At 35.8% G+C, this 23,097-nt stretch overlaps 1 protein-coding gene across 1 annotated transcript in view; it reads right to left on the bottom strand.

Annotated features, from left to right (window-relative positions):
- The window catches only part of slc24a3 (solute carrier family 24 member 3), an 86,374-nt gene extending 67,697 nt beyond the window's left edge, over positions 1-18,677 (bottom strand). Inside the window, exons 1-2 of the mRNA XM_066696915.1 lie at positions 18,264-18,677; positions 6,275-6,409 (exon numbers count right to left, since the gene is read on the bottom strand). Coding sequence (XP_066553012.1) covers positions 6,275-6,409; positions 18,264-18,453 — 325 coding nt within the window. The 5' untranslated portion in view covers positions 18,454-18,677. The remainder of the gene's footprint in view (positions 1-6,274; positions 6,410-18,263) is intronic.
- Between the last annotated feature and the right edge of the window lie 4,420 nt (positions 18,678-23,097).

Here is a 23,097-nt window from a genome sequence, read left to right as displayed (position 1 = left end):
AGCTGGGCATTTTATTGGCAATCTAGGTAAAATAACTTGCTCAGGTATACAACAGCACTGCCCCCACCTGGGATTGAACCCATGACCCTGTGCTTCAGAGTCCAGCACTACTGCCCATGTTAACGCTATCGCTGCTCTAGAGGCAGTTCAGAGGAGAGCAACCAGACTTATTCCAGGTCTGAAGGGAATGTCCTACTGAGAGACTGAGGACCTGAACCTTTTCACCCTGGAACAGAGGAGACTATGTGGGGACTTGATACATTTGATAGAAATCTAACACACCACTTTCAAGATGTCAGCTCGAATTTGTGCAGGGTTGAATCGTTGAGGTTGCGGTTTCGGTGACATTCCCTCACAACTGCAATCACAATGGTTTTCTCCCAACCATGATGCAACTGAAGTACCTGTAGGTGCCATTTCTCCAGTAGCTGCGAAAGAGGTCAGACAGGCAACAGTTCCTGGTCAATTCTGAAACTGCGACAAACTGTTAACTGTTTAAAAACCTGTGTAAAGGAAAAGTGCAGACACAAAATAGAGGCAGCTTCTGGTGTTTACTGATGGATGACTAGTTACACTGTCACTTCACCGCTTCTTGCTCCATGCTTTGTGTAGTTCATGACATTGTTGAAGCAGACATCCATAGTAACAAAGGTGATGCTAGATAAATGTTCAAGATACCACTACTGCATGGAAGATATGCAAGATATTTCCAGTACACATGACAAGATGACTTCAGGCGAAAGTGCATGCATCATGTTGCTACAGGAAACCTAATAACCTGCCTAACACCTTGTTGTACAATTCGGAAGCCCTGCAACATATACCTGACTAGGCAGATTCTGGCATTCAGTGTCTTCTGCAGTATCCAGTCACAACGAAAATGTCCATAGAGAACACTTGTGTTTTGGAAACCAATCTGCCTGACGGGCATATCCAAGTTTCCAATATGTTTTGAGTTGAGTATGAAGGAAAACAAAAATGAAGATATGGCAACCCTAATGCATTGTCTGATTAATTTTATTGGGCAATGCATGCAATCTTTTTTCCTTTAATGCGATGCAGTTCTACATCGCCTAATTTAACCAGACTTAATTTATGAGCTGGGCAGGATTCCACCCACTCGTACGCCCACTCTAAAGCAACAAGAGATCCCCTAATTAATCACTTCAATCTCCATAATGAAGGCATTTCCACTTCCTACCTTTCCTTCAACAAATACTTATGGGGTTGATGAAGCCATCCTCTGAGGAAGAATAGGTACAAGGCAGTGCTTGCAACACAACTTCACACGAAGAACAAGAAGAAAAATCTGCTTATTACATATTCTATTACCAGCCATCAGACTACCTATACACCAGTGAACTGCATTTAAAATGTATACATTCATCTGCCACAGAGGATCTGTCTTGACTTTATCTCAGTTCAGCTGCCAAAAATAGTGCTACCTCTTATCAGCAGAAAAAGTTCATTACTTTTAAACCATTTTCTGCATAGCTATTTCAGCATCATCTTCAAAGATTTACTGTTGTCTAAATGTCTAATTTTATTTTTCCACTTCTTGGAATTATCTGTGCTTCATTGTACTACATCTGCAGTCTGAGAGCAGCTTTGCTGGTCTGAGCTGCAGGGGGTGTTCTTTCCCTGGGAAAGCACCACTGTGTAACTGGATGCACTGATGGACAACACAGCCTATAAACACAAGGAAATTCGTACACTAATCTCTACACTTACACAGGTGCTACTATATATTATTCATTTCTGACATACATGAGGTTTTAATTTCAGGTGCATTATAGTAAATGACAGATTCTGAATCTATTATTCATATAAATGTGCACAAATGCAGTGCATAGTCTGCATTTTGTTTTGCGTTACTGGATAAAAACATTTTTTTTATTTCAGTCATTGCTGTTCTATTGCCAGTTTAGTGTTCATTCTTGTGCTAGATCATCAACAGCCATTTCAGGAACTCTTCAATAAAAAGACATATCAGTCAATAAATTCAAATTAAATTCAATTTCAGGCTGTGATCTTGTTGATGGCATTATATGTTCTATAGGTTGTGATATCCACTTTATCTGCATCTTGGCACCCATTAGTGCATTGCCAGTAATTACTGTATTGTCATGATAATGTAACGCTGGCTCTGAAGATGATCCATTTAGCCTCCCGACTGCATCAGCATATATGACTTAAACATGGATTGTAGCTTGATGTGTATATAGTGCATACACACCAACACAAACACACACACGTATGTATGCTATGTATTGCATTCCAGTGTTTTCATGTCAGCTGCTGCAACATAACATTTAGCTGCAGGCTGGATGTTTCTTCTGAAACCAATAATATGTGTGCGTGCACAGGGACAGATAAGGACTATTTTTAATATCAGCAGCTTTCTTTTTTCCTCTTTCCTTTCAGGGTTTAATGCATTGGTTCTTACATATGTATTCAGTAGTGTTTAATGAAAGACACAGAAACTTTTTAAGTTTACAAAAAGCAGCAGAAAAACAGCAGAATTATACCACTCAAGTATCCCTCACCAGCCACTATAGAATTGCCCAATGAAAGATCATTGCTATTTTTGACAGACCTTAGAGTCACATGGCACATTAAAAAAGTGTTTAAGTTTCTTATTTTATTATCTGCTAGCTAGTACTTTAAAATCATTCCTTATCAAATAAATTAATCATATTTGGCAATCAGAGGATCTGATGCAGACAGAACAGCAAACATGTTGAACTTGCAGGGGCTGGAGCAGCCACAGGGGTCACCAGTGTGCAGCGCATCAAATCTTTTTCCAGCCAGCCTCCACCACCTGGGGACTCCCAGTTTATCATCAATATCAGCTGCAAACAACTTATAATTGTACACAGCAATCAGAGTACAATTATTTTAACATTGTTTTGATATTGAGTCCTATAATGTGTACGCTGTCTCACTGGAAAACAGTGAGCTGAACTTCTCTTTATCTGCCTTTACTAGTATTACCTTCATCAATCACTCTTTTCAGACCCTGTTAATCATTACGAATAATTAAGATGCTTTACACTCATTATATATATATTATGTATTTATTTTTAAACAAGCTTTTTTTGGAATTTGATCAATATGACAGAAATCCCATTTTACTGTTTTTTTGTCTTCCTTTTCTTGCTTTTCAAGAAACAAATTCCAGTTTAAGCTTAAAAACATTGCACTGTAAAACAACTCAATACCAAAAAGGGTGAGTTCCACAGATTTTTTTAGTTTTCTGCAACACATTTCCAAAGCAACAGTCTAGATTTCAATATCAGAACTAATGGTCACCCAGACAGGGAATACATTTGTCAATTCATATGGTACTGTAGTAGCCAAGTGCTTTTTTTAGAACTTGCCTGGTCAGCTTTTTTTTCTCTTCCATTAACACAGATTCTTATCCAAGTCTGCCAGGTCAGCCGTTTCAGGCCTGCTACCACATTTTAACCCCTGGCCCTTTATATCCTTCAGTGCCAGGGGAGAAAAAATGTCTTCTGGTAAAAAATATTGATATGGAGCCTTAACGTACTGAGTAATGATTTTTAAACTAGTACAGCAGAAGAAAGGAGAAGCAATTCCCTTAACATTAATCTTGAATTTTCTGTTTTATCTTGTTTACAATAAGGTCTTATTTTCATTATTTAACCATGGCTCTTTCACACTTAAAACAATGTACATACAATGAGGTACAATGAGAAACAAATATCCACAGCCCACAACATCAGTTTAACCAAAAAGCATCTAAAGATCTAAAGATTATAAGATAGCAGAAGTGTGAAACAGAGTGTCACACTGTGAAAGCCAAAACAGACAAAACCTTATGCATCTTTCAATGCTTTGGGCCCCATACTGTTTCCAAAACTACAGAGCAACTTTCTTAACGTGTACAAATTTAAAATAAATGTTTTTCAGCTGATTCACTTTAACATAAAACATCAGAAACAGAACAGACTATTTTCCTGTCTACTAATATAATAGAAATGAAGTAGGTTTGGCTGTATCAACATTCATTACTTGCTAATAATATTTTTATGACTGGAGCATTGTATCTTGTAGTTCAATGAAAAGCTATGTTGTGCACGGTAATTAATCAAGGATATGCCACAGACTACTGCTTTAATGACTTCTGTAATTCAGAATTTTACATTTAATTTAAATGTGACAGTAGATGGCAGTTTATGTGGTGAAGTTATTTGTTCCCTTTACTACAATAGTAAATGAAAAAATATCTTAGAAAACCTAAATTTGATTTTCTTTGGCAGGATTTCTTGAAAACTTTCATAATACAACTGAAGCAAATCAAGTGCCTTCAGCAATATTGTTGAAGATCTAGGCAGCCATGCTTTTACAGCTCATGCACTACAGTGAACTGAGAAATACTGCATGCCTTGTCATCCACAATAAGCAAAACTGAAATAAAAAAGAAGCCCAGTTTGCTACGTGAACTTCACTTTTGTGTCCCTGAGCTAAGCAAACAATGCTTTATTCAAGGAGAGTGAAATATTTTGAGACTCCTTCCTTGTAATAAGATAATTTAAAACTAAATTAAAAGAATAGTCTCTAACACATCCAGATTGAATGTTGTATCCTTTGACTAAAGCCACTGAAAACAGAGAAATACATGCTCACCCTCTGTTTACAGGAATACTGACTCACAGTCACAGGAATCACAATGACGGTTGTAAAGATAAATAGACACAAAAATCTATCACTCTGCCGTATGTAACATAACAAAACAGTCATATACCTTAACTATTTATGAATAATTTTTGCATTGTTGTTAATTCAGGAATTTAGAGGTCAGAAAAAGATATTAAAAATATTAATAGGTGCATCCCATTTCAGTGGAATAATTTATAGCCTTGAGACAACAAAGTGCTTAACTAGCAGGACAGATGCAATAAACATACTTGAAGCAATTCCAGTGTAAATACTACCACAGAAAGAGGAGTCATAGGCAATCATTGTGACCATCAGTACAGGGCTTTTACTGAGAAGCGTCCCATAAATAAAACAAGTGGGACATCAGCATGCTTTTAAAAGCAAACCCAGAGGAAAGCTCATGCACAGACACGAGAAGGGCATTCCAGAGTGAAGAAGCACGAGGAAGTGCCTCTGGGCCAAACGTGATCGAATTATGAAGTCAGCAGCAGGAAAGCTCTGGCGAGGGATGCATCACAGGAGAAGAAAATTCACAGTCACTTTCTCCCACAGAGACATTTTGCTCAACTATCCTTACAAAATATACAATTTTCAAAACAAGAGCTTGAGAAATGTCTACCTTTTTTGTATACATAAAAATGGTTGTGTACAGTATTAGGCTTATCAGTTAAACACTCTCTCTTCAACCCTTAAAGGAAACCGCTGACAACGCGGATATCTGCACATGTTGGCCAAACCAAAGGTTCTGAAAAATAGCTTTATGAGTCTCTTATTAGCACATCATGCCCAGGGACCCTCAAAAAGGAATTACAGTACATTGCATTAGCACCTCTGTCTGCACACAACAGGTCTCTCATTGCATAAGGGGCTTGAACTTGAATCTACTGAACCTGCACACTGCCACAACAGATGACCTTTCTGTAGCATTTAGGACTGGCCACCTAATCATTTTCTAATAGGTAGAAACACTACCACAGAAAAATAGTTCATAGTCCTGTTTTGCAAGGTCTCCTGTTTGTGACCTGCTGTCCTTTAGCCTTCATTGTGTGTCTGTGGGCATTCAAAGGAGGGCTCTATTTCTAGGTAAGCATCAACAAAACAATGCCGATATTCACTCCTCCATTGGACGAACACTTTCATCAGCCAGTGACCAATTTGGCAGGGTGACAATAGCCCGTTTGTTACATTGTATCCACAGGATTAAAACACAAAATAAACAAAAGACAGAGTGAAAGGCTGGAGCAAAAAGATATGGTGGAGAGGCAGCTAATGCCCAGTAATCTGTCCCGCTTCCACACTGTACACCCCAGACTTATTTCTGTATCATCACAATCTCCTGTACCTGACAGAGAGCATCGGCTGAATCATCCCGTTTTGGCAGATTAATTAAACACCTCAGGAACTTCCCTTCCAAAAATAACAACGTATCTTTGGAGACTAATGTGTTCTGACTAACATCTGCATCTCTCAAGATACGAAGCATAATAGCAACTTATTTGTATTATTTAACCAAGGCCTAGTGTTGAAATGGTGCTGAACGCTTCACAAAAAACCCATCACTAAAACACAGCAAGAGAAAAGGCACTCTTACCTGGCTCAGTGCAGTTTTTAAACAGCTGTCCCTTCTGCAGGTCTTCCTCTGTCCCATTACCATCGGGCTCTTGCATTAGTCTACGACCGCTCCACCTGTCATTGTCTTCAGTATTGTAGCTTAGTATATCATAACCTAGAAATAAAAGGCAGCAGAAATGTCATTATTCAAAACAGTTCAGTTCATAGCTGGAAGTTACACCTAAACAACATGCTGATATACCAGTAGATCTAGGCAAGGGATTTAGAGCACAAACTGATTCACTTAAAATAAAGAATAATGTAAAATGTAAAAATGTAAAATATTGTGTAGTGTTGCATAGTTTACAACAAAATCATGTGGGATGTTAAAGTATACACAGCTACAAAACTGAAGAATACAAAAGAGTTTTAGAAAAGTGGGCTGGCATGTTTCCATGACTGTCTTTAAAGTATCGTAGTGTCCAGTACTTTCCGCACTGCCTGTTGTTTAGAGAAGATTATCCTTTTGCTACAAACTGTAAGAATGAGGTTATAAACATCCAACTGCTCAAACCTTGAACACATTAAATGTCTAGTCATCTGTACTGCTTTTTTAAACCATTCCAATGGCCATGATGATTGGGGGATCTGTCAGCTGAGACAGGAACATGTGGGTGTATGACTATTTTATTGGCAGGGGTTTCTGTCATGTGAATGTGACTGGTGGCAAATTATTTTGGACTTTATTGTCCTAACTAATTACTGCTGTGTAAAGGCAATCTGTACACTGAATATTATGAAATGCTATGTTTATGCAAAGAGGCCAACAGTGCAACAGAATGCAGGATTTAAGATTTCAGACCAAGAGTGACCATCCTCAGCACCAATAAAGCATGAACAAACACCTGTTTCATGTCTGCACTTAATTGGAAACTGGTCAAGCATCTCCACAGTACTTAAAAGATCTGTGACAAAAGGTGTTCAATTAAGTAAAAGCATTGCATACCAGCAATGATGAATACTTTAGTACATTGTCCTAAATATTTTTAAAAAATAGCATCATTACAAAGAGTGGGAGATTGGTGATACTGAGAACTCAAACTGACACAACCTGGATAGGAATGCATTGCCATGCTGCTTACTGGCTCAAACATCACGGTATTCAGCAATACCTCCATTAATATTATAAAACTTATAAAATGCATTCCCCTGGTACAATTCCAGAGGGACTGCATGCATGCAGGAGCCAATTACTTCCTCTCCAGGTGGTCCAGGCCTTTTGGTAATGTGGTAACGATCTTGTCTGAAGTGCCAGTGATCTGGCTTCAGTTCCCAGCTCAGACAGCCCTCCCCTCTCACGTCACAACAACTGAAAAGGTTATTTTACACACGGAATACTGATTACTGAACCTTACTGGAGGTTACTGGACTTCGGTCTTGGCATTAACATTATTCAAACACAAGGAAACCATCCAACGCACAGTACAGACCGTGCTTTAACATAAAACTGTTCTGACCGTCTTCTGTTCTGACCAATCCAAGAATGTCCCTATGCATGTTAAGAAAGAAAACGCAGAACTGATAAATATAGGACAGGAATAGGATTGACTTTTTATTTATATTATATCTTTCTGAGCATCTCACAAATGGTAAATAACTATTGTTTCATAGATATGTATATAAATGTGCTTATATACCTGAGGTTAAGACATTTTAAAATATTTAGAACACACTGATAAACATTCCTTTTTTATAACTGAAGCTCTGTGCTAAGACTACTATTATTTTTTATTTTTTCAAGGCAGCAGGTACAGACGACAGATCAAATTTTTAAGAGCAAAACATGGTTCTTCTGACATGTTACTGTATGTACTATGTAACTCCTGAATTAATGGAAAAACATGCAACCTGTAAGATAATGATTAATCATTTTTATTGGGACGTAGCAACAGTATCTGAAGGCAAACAAAAATGGCCTCACACAATAGATTCACAGTTTGCCATTTCTAGTGGAGAAAAATGTCACACAGTAATTCTTGTCTACTCCTGGAGTGTGAATTTGCGTTGAACGTTAAACTATTTTTCAAGACTAAACACAAAGCGAAGTTTAATTGTGGTTGTGTGACTGAAAATCTATTGCAGACATCTTGTGGATTTCTGACACGTTTTATGGTGATGACATTACCTGTTCAATGAACTAGAAGGAGCACTGGGAAATAAGTTACTATGGAGATGTGACGCAACAGCCAGGGCTGGAGGACCACTAATTGCACACTGATATAACGCACAGTTAATACATGCTAACACACAATGGACTTCACATTTCTTGTTTGTTTGTTTTGCCAATTGTTGGATGTTCATCTAAATGTCTTTGTTGGAAAGAAAACAACGGCAGCCACTCAGTCCTAACATTCAAAAGGTCAATTAATTATCTCCCTAAACTTTTCTTTCAATATTAATTCAGCATCTAACTGTGAGGAACACAGCAAATCTCAAATTCTTCCAGTACAAAAATGTTGTATTCTTTTATTTTAATAATGTAACATGTGAGAGATATGTCTTTTATAGAACCATGAAAAAGGGATTACAGGTTTTCATTCTTCAGATGCAGTCTTAAATCTTCCTAAGGAACATAACCTTTGGGTGCTAACAAAACCCTTCTATTTTTATTTAACGCATTGGATCATAATCATCTTGACCAAACATTTGGTATTAAATACAGTTGCTTTGTTGTTGTATATTTATTAACCCGATAAAGCTGCTGACACTTCTAATAACTTCAATAAATGAACACTCATGAACTCTGAACTCATGTGGTTTAGCTCCCGGTTATATATAAATTTAATATGTATGGCTCTCCCTTTTAAAATATTTAACAATGCCTATGCATGGAAAGGCTGGTTATGAAAATCGCAAGTGATTTTTAAAAAATATGTTTATACAGTTAACTTGAAACAATATCTGAAAAAGCAACATCTGCAGTTACTTCGGATTTTGAAATCAAAAGGCAAACAATATATATATATATATATATATATATATATATATATATATATATATACAAAGCATATATAATCTAGCCCTACAGGAATTTTAAAGTAAATACAAAGAATCACAAAACAAAATGGCATAAGCTAAAACTTTCAAATGAAACAGACACTAAAAAAGAGTGTCAATGGAGCAGAGAAAAGAAAGAGGAAAAGTTTCTGATATTTGCACAATTTACCTACAATGCTTCCAACTAGCTGTTAGGAATGTCAATCCGAATTTTCCTACAAAATCTCCAGTTTAGAGAAAAATATATCCTCTTTTCTCTGCTCTTGAGTTAGATGTTTACCCCACACTATAAAACCATTTCACACTTCATGCAGGAGGTAGGGGTTTTCTATTTTCTTTCATTTCTATAGAATTTCTGAACCACAGAATTCACAGATTTTTCTAGCAAATATATTTATTTTTTAAGCAATTCTAAAGGTGATTTCCATCACAAACAATTGTGTAACATGAATATGTTATGAAGTACCCCATTTTAGGCCTGAACAACAGGCTGAACCCCAGCCCTGGCCAGTACCCAAATTCGAAGCTATGCTCAATTAATTAATTTACCCCACTTAACTCTGTCTAAAAACACAAACGTAAGTCTAAGTTTATGAGGGGCTCAGATTCTAACTCTATCCTGGATCTAAGTATAACACTAATGTTAAAACTCAACTTATATTTAATGCAAAATATAATCAAATCACTCAAAATGGTAGACAGTAGACTTTGAAATTAGAAAGTTAATAGAATTGGATATTATAATATTTATTCTCTTGGTCCTTTTTTCATATAAATGTTGTTTCTTTTGACTTCATGTTTAGTTTATGAGGTATTTCAGGGTAAGTTTGAGCTGAGTGATGGAAATATGTGAAATGGTTGTTATGGCGATACATTCCCCACATGCCAGTCTCTGCTCCTGGAAGGCTGATCAGTTGCTATTTCTGACAAACATTTACTGAGCTTGCAGAAAGTTTTGAAGGTATGTAGATTTCACAAAAGGATGCTGAGAGTCTTACATATGGGTATTTTCTGTATTGCTCTTTTCCATGTCTTTTGTCCTAGGTGAAATATTTTAGTGGTTAATTGTAAGTAAATTGTTGCAAAAAACTAAATAAAAAACAGTTATTGATAAAGTTTTGTTGATTTAGTTGATTTAGACTCAGCGGAAGATGAACCAGCAATATCTTGGCTAAATTATATATCTTCAGCATGGACTGACATTTTATAATTACCCTAAATACAACACATCTCACACCAGGCAAAGCAAAATTGAAATAATTTGACCTTAAAATGAAAAGCACCTCAGGCGTTTTTCCTGACTTTGGAATACATAGCATATTTTCATATGGAAAAACAAAACTGTCTTGTGCCAGATTGCAAGATGTTTTAGAATTTGATTAAATCGTCCACCACAATTTGGCAAACAGCTAACCTTGGCAAAGGATTATGAGAAAAGCGGACACTGAATATTCTCCTAATCATTTTTTATTTTTTAATTCCTTTGTAAAACTGACTTTATTTTTACTAAACCACAAAATGAATTGATTTTATCCGTGTCTATACAAAGACGATAAAAGGATCAGCATTGTTTTATGAAACTACAACAGCAGAAGTGCCTAAACAGATTGGTGTACATCAGAATTAAGGCCTCTGCAGAACCACTAAAATAGTACATTCATTTAACACAAAACATACACTTATTATTTTATGCTAATTAGCAACAGTGCAAGTGCAACAGGAAGTGAAGTGAAGTGAACTAAACTCATTACAACATGGGTAATTAAACCATTTAATTAACAATGTATGCCGACTCACATTATGTGTATTTTGTCATCACCACCTCTGGTGTAATTTAAAGTATCCTGGGAAAAAGTGGAAACATTTGTGAAGCTCATTGTGATTGAAGGATGTGGCCTACCTGGAAAACACAGGTTTTAATTTGGGCTGTGCACAAATCAGCTGTGGTCAGAAGCTCCCAACGCCTCCAGCATGGGTAATAGGCAATCAACTGAGAGATGTGTCTTCAGCTGTTCAGTGGTGACACTCTGCTTTCCTAGTATTATTCCTGTTATTCCTTACATGTACTTTAAGAAATTCAAGTTCAGCAAATCTGAAATGATTCTTAAGTTCTCAAGATTGTTCACCTTGCAGGCCAAATAGGCTCTTGCATCATGGTGCGTTTCAGAAATCTTGTCAAGTGAAGTGCCAACAGATTGTTAACACTTTTGTACGCGGCTTCACGCCCAATGATTTCCCATCTGGACCGAAGAGAATGCCAGCTCTCTCGTTTCAATACCACACCAGAGGAGAGAGTGCTAAAGTGGAATATTCATTATATGTATTTGTGTAATTTTGAGATGATATTTACAAGATCACCAACAAACAGTTTCACTACCATCCAAGAATGAGAATTGTAGGATTATTTTTAAGTATACAATAAGTGAATTTTTATGCATTTCACCTGCATGCACCACATACATGTGCAGTGAAAAGGACATATATTTATCATATATTTAAAATTCCGAGAACATTTTGTAGTTCAGCTGTTGCTTAATACTTCTAAAAGATGCACAATTAAATGTTGCATTGTATTTTACATTGTAATTGAGAAACAATAAGAGCAATATAGACTATACATTACTTAGAATCATGACTTCTTTACAAGCAATCTGAGATGCTTATCAAATTACTTTAAGAGGCATATGGAAATTTATGTTAGTTACTAAACTGTTCTAATATTATTTTTACCAGGAAAAAGTGATTCAAACTGTATATAAAATGACAATAAAAAATATTAATCACCATTAACGAATTAAATGAACACTTCCCATCCCAAGCACATCAGTGTGTGACTAACATTTCACCACTCATGTCTCACACTCTAGCCATTCAGTTATTCCAAACAAGCAATTCAAATTGTGTCTTAAGTGGAGTTTTCATTTTTTTACATGTATTGCCTACAAATAAAGTTTTCATTGCAGATTCTAAAGTGGGTGTTGTGCTAACTGCTTATTAGAAAACTTTCATATTTTTGTCTGAATTATCCACACAGATCTCCACAAAACAATCTGATCAGTTGCAGAAATACACAATGTCATGTATCATAATAAGCAAATCAAACCATAAAATGTACTAATTACGTCTTCAAATTCAAGAATGACAGGATAAAAAATCCAAACATGCATCATTTTGAATGGACTGCATCCACCTAAATTAAACTATGCTTCCTTATGCTCTTGCTCACTATGTATTGTTAGCTCATTGCATTAGTGTGTATGCTTATTATATTTTGTACTGATTGTATCACTGCATTTTGTAATGCTTTGAAATGTGTTCTTGTGTAAACTATATGTCGCCCCAGGGTAAGCTCGTCTGCTAATAAATAAATCAATAAAATATCCAGTTTATGGTTTTAGTTATACATGGTATGCAAGATGTGGACTTCCTGCACTAGCTGTTTGCAATGGTTAAACTGTTTAGACCATTAATAAGACATCATTAGGGACTGCCTGATGAAAAGCTAAAGCCACAGGTTCGGTGTAGCAGTAAGCTGCTCGTACGATAAGCAGCAGCAAATGTCTCCTAAAGCACTGTTTCCCAGCAGTTTTGCTCTGGCACAGTGGTGTGTGTTTAACAACAGGTTTGTCACTGCATATAGTTCAACTGGGTTCATTTTAATGCATCCTATTAATGATGTATAGATATTGTTAATCACTGCAGTCTCAAAAATGGTAACAGAATATATTTAATTAATTTACGGTCAGATTCTGTTTTACATCTACTTATGTCAACAAAAGACTTACAAAGCATCTGGCAGGTATCCATTGATTTCTTGGCCTGGTACAACAAAGCAATGGAAACTTTACATTAATTATAAGAACAGCACACCATGTTAAAAAGCCAGTATGTTTTCCTCCAGTGTTTTATATTTATGAAGGGAACTCTGCATGTTTTGGATTTTAATCAGTCGATACAAGCAGGCTAAATCAGCAAATTCAAAATTGAAAGGATGATCTCTTAAAGTTAAATCCACAGTGCTTTGCTATATCTTGTAAAACTGTAAAACACATACATTGAAAAATAATATGAATGCATCAAAAACTATAAAGGTTATTGGCAAGAATGATCTCTAAATAGATTCAAGAGATCCAAAGTATTTTCCTGCACAGTGCCAGAGAGTGTATCTAAAAATACATAAATTATTTGTGTGAAATAACAGAGATATATGGCAATAAAATACAATAAGCAAAGACCAAATCATATCATTAATCAGCTATATAATGAGGGCATTTAGGAATTTCTATATTTAGCAGAGAATGTAGGACAATCCCATATCCCATCTCCCCCAGTAACAATCAAACCTGCCTCCAAAAGACAGAATTAATGACCTGCTTTTCCTCTTAGCTTATCGGCAAGGCTAGAGGAACAATCCTCACATTATTTAAAGGTGAAAACATGTAAACGCATTTCTCCTTGGCAAATGGAACTAAATTGTATTTTAGCTCATTAGATATCTAATGTGTGGCAACAAATGACCTTTACTATTCTGTTCTTTGGGTATATTGTTGTTACACATGAACTGAAATTCAAAAATGTTTATAATATATAATGGATTTTTAGTCAATTTTGCTACCTTAAACTGAAATATTTCCAGATGCTGAGACAAATCCACCCATCTGTCTTATACATATCTCCTTCGTGAAAACAAATTCTCATATCTATCCTTGTTCCAATTAACATGTTATCCATACTATGCCAAGTTTTTTAAGACCAACTGTTTTAACATAAATGCATCTACTAACAGATGTATTTAGTGACTTACACGCGTCTTACCATGACATTATTTTGTTTGTTAAATACTACTACTAAAATTTGCTATTATACTATACTAAGGCATCAAAACTTTGTCGTTTTTAATCTGCAGGTAATTCATAGTCCTATAAAGAAAACCTCAACAGATATTTTGTGGCTCTGTTGTCCACTTGTTGCTCCAAAATGCCTCAAGTGTTTAAATAGATGCTAAATGTTGCTAAAGTAAAAAAGCTCATATTTTGTACTAAAGTCATCAATCAGAAAAACATGTGTGACTTTAAAAATCAAGATACAGCCAATATTCTTTCATGTTGCAGACATTTTCTTCACTTACTGAATCTGTGACCAATACCACTCTGAAATCTTTTGACAGCTCACTGACATTTCTGGACATGAGCTTAAATCTTACATCATTATCCTGGATTGCTGAAGTAGCCGATTGACATCCATTTGGCTAAATCAAGTAAATCAATTTCTCCCTATAAATTAAACAATGTGCCAAGGAAAGCTCATAAATGAGTATACTTGGGCACTAGGGACTAAAACAATGCTTAATGGGGCTGCCAACTCTATTACAATGTGATCTTGAAGGTTTAATCATATAACGGCTTTAAGGACTGATCAACCAGGCATCTGAAACTCACAGCAGTCTATGAAATCTATTCTATTAGTTTGTTTATTTGCATCTTCAAGTATATTATCTTCTGATATTGGATTTTCCTTTTCTAATCAAAAGCATTTAAACACCAGATCAGCAGTTTTATTCTGAACAGTTATAGTGTATTACAGTTGCAAAAAGCAACGACTTGACATTATGCATAAGTAAGGCCTAAACCTTCTGTGTAAGTCTGTCAATAGCATGTCTACAAAAGAAAATAAATTTGGTGACAATAGCACTGCGTATGGTAGTATATTACAGCAACACTGCCTTACCTAGACCTACCTACCACCTAACTCTTACCTGCATCTTAGTTAACAGAGTTTAAATTCTACCTTAGCCCTAAAGGAAATCTGAGATAAGTGGAATACCATAGCCCTACAATACGAAATGCTAACATGATTTAAAAAAACAACTACAATAATAAACAGTCAGAGAGAAGAATGTATGTCATATCAAACAAGACACTCCCCAAAAAGCTAGTGACAGAATCAATGTCCAATAGACATTTAGACTATTCCTCAGAAGGATTATTCTGCTATGGAGCTCTCAGTAATGTCCAGGTGATTAATCTGAAAATCTGGCTACTCCAAGATAGTCCTAGACATTTGGCAAACTCTAATGAATATTAAGATTCACAAAGGATAGTATTTAAATGAGAATTTACAAGAAGACTTTTACACGTTATTAAATACAGTGTGTGATAAGAAAGTGCAAGTTTCCAAGTTTAATAAAAGTGGGCGTTAAGAAGAACAGCCCTGTAATCATTTTGTAAACTGTATTTGGAGCTCTTATAATTTTCTTCTGAAGAATAGCAATATAATATCAAAATTACAACGTAATGCCACATCTGAAGTTAAAATATTTTTTTAGATGTAGCTGAAAAAATCAGTCTGTGAGTGAAACTGCACTAATATGAAATTCAGATTATATATATAATATGGAAACATGGAAATGGATAAATACAGGAAGTAAAATAAAAGCCAAGTTATTATGTTTAGGCCAAGGAATGATATCTACAAAATTAGAATAATGCTAGATTTATTGCTTAAGGATTTGATTTGCTTCACATAAATATTTTTGCTTTGATTTAAAGAGTTTACATGATCTGTGATACTGCACAAAAAGTGCCAACAAAGAGGTTTTTTTTTTTTTTTCCTAACATGCACAACTTGCATTTTATTCAATCCAAATATATTGGCTCAGTAAAGAGATTTGAGCAAATATTTTACTGAGCGTGGGCCAAAAAGAGTATTCTTCCTATGCAAAACACTGGTTCAATCCCACTATGGCAAGAATGCCTGGATCTAATAAAGTCACTGCTGCAAAAAGCTTGATGATACTTCCACAGAACCCATATTTACATGATTTGTCTTGTCTTATTTATAAACCTTATACATGAAGTATTTAGTCTGGCAGTTGCAATTATGGTGATAAATAATTAAGAATGGAAAAATCAGCATAAACTATTGATATATCAGCCTTGTCTACAAAAAATACAGCAGATTATATATTTTTCTGGAACACATTTCTCATCAAAGTATCAAAGCTGTACACAGCCTAGAGATCTTCAGTCACTCAACTTTAGCATCTGTTTTGCTCCATTCAGTTCTAATAACCACTCAGAGTTTTATATTGTTTGCAGTAATCTCTGGTGGAGTTTCCATATGTACTGACTTACACGTGCACGCATATTTTGCATAAGAAAATGGTTCATATAGCATTCTAATTTCCCTATGATTTCAATGAGATTTATAGGTTTCTCCATAATTTTTTACCAGCAGGGTACAAAACCTTTGAAAAACTAAAGCTAGGCTCCTAGAAAGCTTTGTAATGAAAAGCATATGACATTTGTTACACTACTTTGCCTAAGCTAATTTAAAAGATGACCCCAGTTTAAATCAGAAAAACACATCACATTTTCCATTATAAAAAAATATATAGTAAAAGGGAACTTTTGGTGTCATTCTATGACAATACATATTTGAAATATCCTCAAATAATTAGCAATGAACTGGAATAACCTGAGCATGAAACTGAAAGACATCTATTCTTGTTTTAAGACAAAAAAGCAAATCTCAGTGCTCTCATTATCTCTTACTCTCAGCTGTATTCATCAGATCTGCCTCCCGACAGAGGTGCCTGGTAAAGTCAAGCAGTATTTGCATTAACATAAGGAACAGCTATGAAGATTATATGGACACTTTAGCGTGAGTTACTTCCATGGCATTTCGAATTTGTCATCATCTGTAGATTGCGTCACTTGTTATGTAACATAGCTGTAATATTTTCTAAGCACATTAGCAAAAAAGGTACACTATAGCACCCTTTTTGTAATAGTAGGCTTTTGAAAGAGAAGTTTAAGTATAGCACTTTTCATCTTCACATTTTATACTGACAGAGATTCCAAGAATGCATTTGTTATTTAGTGTATCAGATGACAGGCAGAAAACACTTGCCAATGTGCATCAATAATGCTGTAATACCCATGGTTTCCTCATCTCTCATAAAAACTTATGGAATGCTGGATAATTTGCATTTAATCGCTTATGACTAAAATAGTTTGCTCCACAAGTATACAACAAGTACAATGTATATGTGCACTACTGCTGCTTGTGTCCACTCTACTGTGACCAGTGTTTCCCAGGACTGGACAGTTTTCCACGTTCTCTTTCAAAAGTTCAACCGGTGGCAAAAACATGATGTTGCCTCAGGCAGCCTGTATTAGCTAAAAAGAACACCAGGTTTGACACTTACATAAAGTTTATATAAAACTAAAATATTTACTTTGTTTGTTAAAATATTTTCTGTTCATTATCTAAACTGTCCACATCTACACCTTCTATATCTATGACTTCTAAACCACATCCATCTCATATTCTTAAATTGCAATGTACTATCTGTTAATCTCAAATTGGTACTGTCTATCACATTGTCTTGCACTTCACTGTTTGGATGTCTAACTATACTCCTCTTACTCGTGAAAATCTATATGTTGCATTTATATGTAAAACTGTAAACACTACATGTCGCCCAGGACAAATAGATACGAACATACATACACAGCAACAATTTGGGAAACTGTCATGACATGCAATACTGCAAGTTCAACTTCAAAACCCATAGGGATGATAGTCTACTACTACCCATGTGTAGGGCATACTACCACTACCACCAAATGCCAACTAAATAAATAGCCTGAAGACTTGTATAGAGTTTACAACATCGACTATTTGAAGAATGGAATTATTTTAAATGTATAACTTTTCTTTAAAGGGGGGGACATGTTTGTGAACAGGATTGTTAACTTAATGCTGAGTTGACGTTATCTGCTTGACCACAAAGACTAACAGCGATCAAACCCAGAAAGGGTGAAAAGAAAGAAAGAAAAAACACAGAGGAGAAGGACAGACCCTTTCCTAAAACCCAGCAGACGCGTAAAAACCATACCCACGCGTAAAGACACGCACACCCCACGGCCAGGTTCACACACTGGGGCGCAAAACAAGGCACAGCTCACCTGATTTCTCAGCCAGACAGGAAAGACTGGACACCCCCAACAGGAAAAAGCCCATGAAACAGATCTGCCCCAAAAACAACTCCTTGCGCTTTTTCCTGCGCGCTTTGATCCTTTTCTGTTTCAGCATCACTTGAAGCTGCCGACTCCTGGTCTGGAGCGGGAGAGACATCCTGGCATCCACCCCATCCATGGGGCGCAGGACCAGAGCAGGAGCTTTTCCCCAAAAAAAGAAGAAACAAAAGGGTGGTGGGGGGGAAAGTTTCAAAACCGAATGGATGGAAAACCGTCAGCTTATATAGCAAATTAGCTGATTTCTATATCATTTTAAAGCCTAATATTGTGCAACGGGAGGGTGCTGGGCGGAAGGAGCGGTCCATGGATATGAGGTTGGTGCCAAAGTCGGGCAGGACCGGTCTGTTGTGAGCTGGTGGATGTTGTACAGAGAGGGGGAGAGAGAGAGAGAGAGAGAGAGAGAGAGAGAGAGAGAGAGAGAGAGAGAAGCGCTTATCCAGATTGATACTGTGCAGCTGTTTGATGGTGAAACAGCTCCTGAGAGAGAGAGAGAGAGAGAGAGAGAGAGAGAGAGAGAGAGACGATCCCAGGCTGTTGGAGTTCCCAGTCTCACTGATTCGCACCAACTCTCACTGCCATCTGCTGGGGATAAAACAGAGAGCACAAATGTGTACATTATTTTACTGTATATATGTGTTTCCGTTTATGTACACACCATGGACACGACATATAATGCCAGTGTATCATGTATAATGCATGCTGACATCACTGCTCCGACTAACGTCGCTGCTAATGCCACAATTTAAAACATGTTGTGGTCTGATGCTCTGTCATGCTGCATTTAAACTTTTTTTTTAATGACAAAATAGGTGGCAATCATAACGACATGATATGTGTTTATTTATTGTTTATGCATAATTGATTTGTGAATAATTATAAGAAGAAGACGAAGAAATGCATACTTACTACAAAACACTTCCACACATTGTTACTTCTTTTTTTTTTTGTGTGTACTGACATTTGGATAATACCTTTCCAGCCATGTCTATTATAATCTTTCTTCCTTAAACACTAAACCATCCACAGCTTCCTCTAGAACATGTTCCCAGTCATCTATTGTCTTCATTGTTATAATGGGGAATTAAAGATAGGAACCTGTCAGCAGGACATTAATTCATATTTCTATAGAACTGCTTGTCAAAGAGTTTCAAATAAAATCTTAAATTAGACTTAGATTTCTTATTTAGCAGCAGAAATACCAAATGTGCATTGACCTGATGTACAATAATGTGCAGATACAGGGCAGGAGACTATTGTTCCAGGTTTGTTTTCCAAAAATAGTATGATATTTACCAAAGTAAATAAATAAAATACAAAATGTACATTTTACATTCATTATTTTTGGTCAGGACTTTTCCCATCATGCATGGTGGATCTATTATTAGCTATTACAGCAGTATAGGTGTAGACATTATGCACTGTCAATACAAATGATCCTATGATTATAGTCAGTAGCAAATATTAAGATAAATATAGTGTGGGAGCAAACCTTATACAACTCGTATGCTCTCTAGCTATAAACTGTCAGTTGCATGCATATAAAATAACCACTGACAACATAAAAAGTATTTAGAAATCAATGGAATAAAGTAATTATGGGTGGTTTCCTATAAACTATTATATGTGTACATTTATTAGCAACTGTATGTTTTCCCTGACTGAAAAAAAGTGTACGGTTAGTCATGGAAGCTGAAGTTATTCAAAAGGTTCCTTACTGTCTTGAAAACAAATTACACCTGCTATGACAACCTTTAAGTAACATCTAGCAACCAGTTGGCTGGCATTGACTTCCAACTCATTACCAAGTGAATGCCTCTGAAGCTAACAACCTCAAGTGCATCTCTGTGGTTATGCTGAATGAATCAATTAACTAACAAACAAAATGATTAAATGATTAAATGCGCTAATTTTGCAGCTTATGAAAAATGCACCATTGTTTAAGCCTCTAATAAGATAGCAATGGAATTTAAATGTGGCAGAAAAAATAAGAGAACATACAGATGAAAACTGAAACAATCCATATATTTCTCTTGACATTCCAATATAATGGAATTAATTAAAAGTAGAATGTTGTTAATTTAATAAGCACTTTAAATCCTTACATCATATGCCAAGTAAATCATTCAGGTATGAGAAATTGTACATGCAAGTGACACTGAGTGTTTAAGTTCTCATTTACACACAACTGGAATTCAGGCATACATATATATATTTTATATGTTATGTAAATGCAAAGGGCCACCAGAGACAAGATTACCAGGAATAGTCATCTTTTGAAATGAGGGTGGGGCAAATCACATTTATAAGCACTTGAGCAGAGTATGAAAATGTATATTTATTTCTCTTCCTTATGTTTCTCAATATTATTGAGTTTCTCAGTATCGAATCAGAAGATATAAGAGATACAAAACCTATACAAAAGTATTTTTTTTTAATTGAGAGAAAAAATATTGCTTTCATAACAGTATCGGTTAAAGCTTTTCCAAAATGTAAAACTCCATAATCAATTTTAAAACACCAAATTACTCCTATGAAGAACACAACTACTACAACCAAGACAACCCTGTCATGTTGGAATGTATCGATATTCTGCTGATAAATTTAAATTGAGGTGTCTTTTGAGCAGAATCTGTGTGGTCCTGACCTCAGTAAGTCTTCTCTTCACAAGGATGGAGAAAAAACAGGCTCCGGAGGCAGGAAAGTGAAAGGGGGGTTACGTCCAGTCTTCGAGCCCAGGGAGAGTGACGGGTTCATAGGGAGAGAGTCTGGAGGCAGGTGGGTGCCGTGTGATCTTGAACTGGATGTGAGCTGTGACTAGGAATTGTTGAATTTATACTGTAAAATCACTCCAATTATTGACCAAGGTACTGATACCCAACAAGCTTATATGGCTAGTCAGAGCTGAGACAAGACAGGTGAAGAGGCCACTGGTAAATATAGTTCACCACATTCAAAGCTTTCAAATGTTAGTACAAACATCTACACTGGGTGCAATATCTGTACAGATTTGTTTGGCTTATTTTATCTTTAAATTAAATGAAAGATCCATTCACAATGTCCAAATTCAATACACATCTTTTTATGATAGTAATCCTGCGTTAACAATGAGAACAAATACTATATCAAAGTTAATTGGGGCTTGCCGGAGGTTCCTGGAGGCATGTTGTCAGGCTACTCAGTCCACATACATAACTTTGTCTTTGTGATAACCTACTCAGTTATAACAAGTTATGAAAATAACAAAAGAGAGCCCCAAGGAGGGTATGTGAACAATATATAAAAATGGAACTTCAGAATTGCATTTTAAAAATAAATGCAAAATAATTATAAAAAATACAATGGTATTTAATATAGCTCTGTCATGTCCTAAGGTACAATACATAATGATGTCTTGTAGGCCTAATGTATATATTGAACATAAATGGATTTGACATCTGCATGCAGCAAGCACTGGTGAGGAAAACATAACTAGGCACTGTGGTATATTTAGACGATAAGATAATTTATCCAAAATAAGACATATTGAGGTGGCATATTTTCAAGAATCCCCAAGAGAGAGATTACTATTGTATGTTCATGAATTCAGAGTGACTTCAAACTGTGTTTCTCATTGTTTCAATTTTGGGCCATGAAAGGGAAATACATCTATTTAGGCTCAGGATGTGTTGCCTGAGATTTCTAGCATTATACTTACTGTTGACTCAAATCGGTATTAGTGGAGGTGATATCCCAGTAACCCAAGTAAAGATGTAGTATCATGCAAAAACCTTTCACCACTCAAAGCTCTTTAAGGTCCATTCAATTTAAAGGCACTGGGGTCCACTTGCGTCAATTAGACTTACATACCGAATGTGGCCCTGAACTCGCCAAGTGAAGAGTGTGGGTGCAGATGTTTTTTTACAGACTCTGTAAGGACAAAAATATATTGGATTCAGGATTAATTATATATACATTTAATATCCTTTCAATTGCAAATTTGCACACATGGAAACATACAAGATCGTTCAAAAACTCGGTTTCTGCAGGATGCATCATATATTGTTTTTATTTGAACCTCTTGTTGGTTGGTTGAGGAAGGTAAGGGTCTATCCTTCCAAACTGGAAAAATCCTGACCATATCTATAATTGTACTAATGTTCTGCTTTCGATATCTCATTGTATTGTAAAATGATGCATCTATATTGAGCCAAAATAGCTCCTCCATACAATGAGATAAACAGAGCGTTACAGAGAATAAATACAAATAACCTAACATAGATAAAGAAGATTGAGTTTGAATCTCTGGTTATTAAACATAAAAATAAGTTATGAGAAACATATATTGTAATATCTGTCAGCTCGAATCTATGAGGCTCTGAGATCCAGAGATGGCCTATTGTTCAAATCTTACAAAAGTGTTTGTATGTTACCTCTGGGAGTCCACCATCTAATCCAATTGGTGCATTGAAAATTATGAATATCCCTCGTTCTATATTGCATCAACACTGGATATGTATTTAGCTCCCATTTCAATAGTTAATAAAATTACATCCAATTAAATTATGTATTAAAGTACCATAGTAGGTAATAAGACACCTTATATGATTATGTGTTTCCCATGAAATTCAATCAGACATTGATTAAAACATTTAATATTAAATAATCTGAACAGTAAATTGCAGCTATGTAGTTTCTTCATCCATAACTGTGGACATATTCCCCAGAATGTTATTAATAAAGCTTGGACATAATCCACTAGTGGTGTTTTGACTTCATATACCTA

This window comes from Amia ocellicauda, chromosome 23 (assembly GCF_036373705.1).
Source record: "Amia ocellicauda isolate fAmiCal2 chromosome 23, fAmiCal2.hap1, whole genome shotgun sequence".
NCBI classification, from domain to species: domain Eukaryota; kingdom Metazoa; phylum Chordata; class Actinopteri; order Amiiformes; family Amiidae; genus Amia; species Amia ocellicauda.
The sequence above is the reverse complement of the archived record's forward strand: the minus strand, read 5'-3'. Positions and strand labels throughout refer to the sequence as shown.